The 4557-nt window shown below is 38.9% G+C and overlaps 1 protein-coding gene across 1 annotated transcript; it reads right to left on the reverse strand.

The window, feature by feature from the left end:
• Positions 1 to 667: 667 nt before the first annotated feature.
• Positions 668 to 2968, reverse strand: LOC107824787 (inactive poly [ADP-ribose] polymerase RCD1). Its single transcript, XM_016651594.2, has 4 exons — positions 1684 to 2968; positions 1355 to 1596; positions 1131 to 1267; positions 668 to 1040 (listed from the first exon to the last, which is right to left on the reverse strand). Exons 1-4 carry the CDS (start codon positions 2856 to 2858, stop codon positions 945 to 947), a joined length of 1650 nt encoding a protein of 549 aa, XP_016507080.2. The 5' UTR covers positions 2859 to 2968; the 3' UTR covers positions 668 to 944.
• Between the last annotated feature and the right edge of the window lie 1589 nt (positions 2969 to 4557).

Below are 4557 nucleotides of genomic sequence, written 5' to 3' on the forward strand. Positions count from 1 at the left end.
GCAACAGGCAGTCTACATGCATCATGCGAAGCAAGGTCCATATAGTCAAGTATTCAATTATCTGTTAACATAGGCTGCCATCCTTGTCACATCTTAAAAGGAGGCACTTCCATAGAGAACTCAGCCTCTAAGCTTTACTCAACATTGAAATTGGAATGCTTACTATCAAAAGAAACTTCTCATATGAAACAGTATATACAAACATCACGAAGAGTAAAGCAAGGTCCTAATCAAGTAACCAGTAGGAGGAGCACGTAAAATATCAATAATCAACGTAAGCAGCTAGTTCTGAGGAATTCTACAAAATGAACAAATATATATTTCTAAACTCTTCCAAGTCAATGTAGATAAAAAAAATAAGAAAAAGCTAGTTCTGAGGAATTCTACAAAATGAACAAATATACATTTCTAAACTCTTCCAAGTCAATGTAGATAAAAAAAATAAGAAAATGTGAAAATACAGACCCAAAAGAGATTGGCATAATATCCAAAGAACATGAACAACAGACACAAAGAAAAAGCTTTAAGATAAACCATATCTAGTTATAACTGCATGAAGCAGTATTCGAGCTTCAGAACATAAGGCAAGTACTTTAGAGTTGTACACTAGCGCTGCACAATTCCCAAACAATATTTCACATGCAAACATAGAGACAGAACCCGGTTATGGGAGAAAAAAAAACGTTGTCATTTGAACTGGATTCTACATCCACTGAAAGACAAAACCGTCCAAGCTCTTTACTAACATCACCACAACAACCTTTCCAAAAGGTACAACAAAAACATAATGTAAGAATATAACCTAAGGTGTATCCTGCTTCCTACTAATGAGGCTTCCCTTTGTAAAAGGTAACATTACACTTTGGTTGTATAAAAACGGAATTATCAATGAGAACACATCCCATATTCTCACGACAAAAATTAAGCACTAAAAGAACCTCATCTCAGCCACGAATTTCCAGAATAGTCGAACGCAACATCTCATCTCCAACAACAGATCGTAACTGTCTCATGAAAACTTCTTTCCCTAATTTTCCTTCCTGTAAACAATTTGTAGGAGAAGAGAAGTTAAGAGTAGTCAAAACACATAATAACGAATGTGCGGTGTTAGAAAATCCAATGCAACTTACCCGGTAGGAGCCATACAAACTTTGCAACTCCTGCACTTTCGGAGGTGGAAGCAAAGTACTTAGCTTGGATATTAATGTACCCATTGCATTTGAAGCATGAGGAGCCCACTTCATGGATGAAGCACAATTTGCTTGACCTATATGGGCACATAAGTGTTTCCATTTCTCTTTGAAAAATTCAAAAGTGATTGAAGCAGATTGAATGACAGAGGAGCAACATTTACCTGACATATGACGTCCATATTTGTAGCTAACTACGCATTCGGGAAGAATGTGAGTGTTCATATTTGCAGACCACACCACATACCACTTCGGGTTTGTCAAATCATCAACCCCAGTATCAAAATCCACACTAGAAGGATACCTTTGTTGAGATCCTAACTCAACCTTTTCGAGCTTTCCCAATATAACTCGACACAGAACAATATGCTTTTCACCATATTCATCTACCTCAGACATAATTGCACTACACACACAATCAATAACAAGTAAAAAAAGAAGAACACATGCAATTACGAGAACACAAAAATGAACTAGTTCAAGAACGGCATACCTATTTTGAGGTTGGCGCAAGGGCGACAAGTACACACCAACGCCATGAGCATTAGAACCATGTACCACGCTAGGCATTCCAAAGCCATGACGCAGAATGATCTCCACGTTCTTGGCTGATGTCCCGTACCAAGCATATACAACATTAAGGTTCCCCCCTCTAGTTCTCTTTATGATCTCCATATTCGTTTGGAAAACCTCGAGACGAGCCTTTTCCAATGGACCAGTTCTAACACACTGATGAATCGAAGTGACTGTAACACCAGGATCTACAGTCCTCAAACCCGACAACAGTAAACCCTTTACCATCTGATAGCCTTTCTCCTCTTCCCTCAATGACCTTGCCTTTGGCCACCTTGGTGAATGCAATTCAGTAGCAGCAATAACACGCCGCTCTTTCGCATTAGACGAACTCCGTTCTCCCTTCTCCTCCACTTCATTTTCCTCGCTTCCCCTCTTTCTCTTTCCTAACTTTAACTCTTCTCCTGAATTGTTAACTTCTTTATCTGAGTTGTCATCTGAGATTCTTATCTCAATTTCAATCTTAGGATTCTCAGAGGAAAAATTTTCATTAACATTCGAAGCTTTAATTTCATGATTTTTATCATCTGAATTCTCACTGGAATCAATGAAGACTTTAGGGAAAAAGCACTTACCATTAACATCAATCCAAGAAATAGAGCGCTCTTTCCCAGTGTCCAAGTCAATCTCTAACATGCGATAAAAATCAAAAAGACATTTTAACCCTTCCATTTCCACATCAATCATAGGCTTGCCACTCACGAAACCTGATACCATCACTTCCATCACGTTTTTCTCGAAATTCACCCACGATCCATCCTTATAGAACATAAACCTCACCGGCTCCCCACTCTTTTTGAAATTCCCGTAGTTCTGAACCAATAACTGCGCATGATCATAACAGGATGCCGTTTCAGCCGATGGAAATAACAATTCCCTCGGAATAGGAACCTCAATTTTCAATTTCTTCTTATCTACAACATCGTCCTCGCCGCCAACAATTTTCCTCGGAACAGGAACCTGAATTTTCACTTTGTTTCCATCGATAACCGGTGAAACGACGTTGTTTTGATCGCCGGCGATTTTCAACGGAGGAATGGAATCGGCTGGAGTTTTCATCATCATAAACTTCAAAACTTTGCAGTTCAAATCCATGGCAAAGAGATGAGATTCGAAACTGTATAAACAAAAATATCTTTGAGAAGCTCTGTAAGAGTAAGCACCACGCTGTCCAACGAACAAGAACTTCTGGAACTAAATTTCTTTGCCGCCTCGATATTTATACAACTGTTGATTGGAGAAGACGGTTACGGGAAATGACGGTTATAGACTTGAGTTTAGGTCGGCTTTGAGACTACCGAAGGGTGTTTCGGGGAATTCAAAATGAGAGCGTGAGAAGTGTGACTTTCTGACGAGAATTTGGATTACGTTAATACTAATAATCTGATTATTCTTTAATTATGAGTTGGTGTTTTTGGACTTTTTTGGTTTAATTAAAGGATTGCTTCGGCCCAAAGAAAATTGTGTGGAAAGGGACAATCCTGAAGTAAGAAGGAGAAAGATTTTTTCAAGGGTATTTCTTTTTTATTCATTTAACATAAATTAAATATTGCTTCATCAATAAGTACGAGTTGACTATTCGGTAGTCGTATTTTTATATTCATACATATACCTAGAATTTGACAACTTTTAGCATGAATTTTCAATAATATTTTTAGAGTGTCATAGACTCAGAGGGCAAGCTACTGAAATTCAAAGTAAGTCATTACAGTAATAAAGAAGTTTAAGAAAATTGTCCCGCTCATGTTTGACTGTTTGCGAATGAGGCAAGTTGTTAAAGGTTCTTATTTTTTAAATTAACATATAGGAGTATTAGTATACTATTTAGTACGTAGGGAAGGGGATGTTATATAGGTGGAGACCTCACACCAATCAAGCTATTGTAACGATCCGACCGGTCGTTTTGAGCATTTACACTTCGCTCGGTTGTTTGAGGGCATGAGTAACTCCGTATGATGTAATATGACTTATGTGAATCGTCGGTTTTGATTTTTAGGTTATTCAGAATTGATTTGAAAGAATGATTCTCAGCTAGAAGCTTTAAATTTGAAAGAGACGACCAAGTTTGACTTTTTGTGAATTTGAACCCAGAACGGAGTTTTGATTGTTCCATTAGCTCTGTTGGGTGATTTCAGACTTAGGAGCGCGCCCGAATTGTGATTCGGAGGTCCGTAGTTGAATTTGGCTCGAAATGACGAAAGTTGAAATTTTGAAAAGTTTGACCGGGAGTAGACTTTTTGATATCGGATTCGGATTGTGATTCCGAGAATTGGAATAGCTTCGTTATGTTATTTGGGACTTGTGCGCAAAATTTGAAGTCATTTCGGATTGATTTGTTATGTTTCGGTACGAGTTATTGAATTTGAAAGTTCAAAGTTCATAGATTTCAATTTGAGGTGTGATTCGGCGTTTTGATGTTGTTATGTGTGTTTTGAGGCCTCGAGTAGGTCCGTATTGTGTTATGGAACTTGTTGGTATATTCGGACGGGGTCCCGAGATGCTCAGGTAAGTTTCGGACGAGGTTCAGATTATTTCATTGCATTTTGGATTTTTTGCTAAGATTTTTGGTTCTGGTGTTTCCGCATCTGCGGAAGAGTGGGCACAGATGCGGACAATTGGCCGCAGAAGCGTAGCAGGCTTGGCTGGAGGTCATCGCAGATGCAGAGGAGGAGTCGCACTTGCGAGTGCGCAGAAACAAAAATTGTTCCGCAAGTGAGGGGTTTGCTGGGCAAGGCTATTTTCGCAGAAGCGAAGTTTTTACCGCAGAAGCGGTGGTCGCAGATGCGAGGAATTG

The sequence above is a fragment of the Nicotiana tabacum genome, chromosome 12 (genome assembly GCF_000715075.1).
Source record: "Nicotiana tabacum cultivar K326 chromosome 12, ASM71507v2, whole genome shotgun sequence".
NCBI classification, from domain to species: Eukaryota; Viridiplantae; Streptophyta; class Magnoliopsida; order Solanales; family Solanaceae; genus Nicotiana; species Nicotiana tabacum.

Bases quoted from the DNA above. Each gene is read 5' to 3' on its own strand.
- LOC107824787 (XM_016651594.2), bottom strand. From the start codon at position 2,858: ATGGATTTGAACTGCAAAGTTTTGAAGTTTATGATGATGAAAACTCCA. The intron at 1,597-1,683 runs GTATGCCGTTCT...TTGTGTGTGTAG, and splicing joins TTGCGCCAACCTCAAAATAG to TGCAATTATGTCTGAGGTAG. The intron at 1,041-1,130 runs GTAAGTTGCATT...AATTGTTTACAG, and splicing joins GTTTGTATGGCTCCTACCGG to GAAGGAAAATTAGGGAAAGA.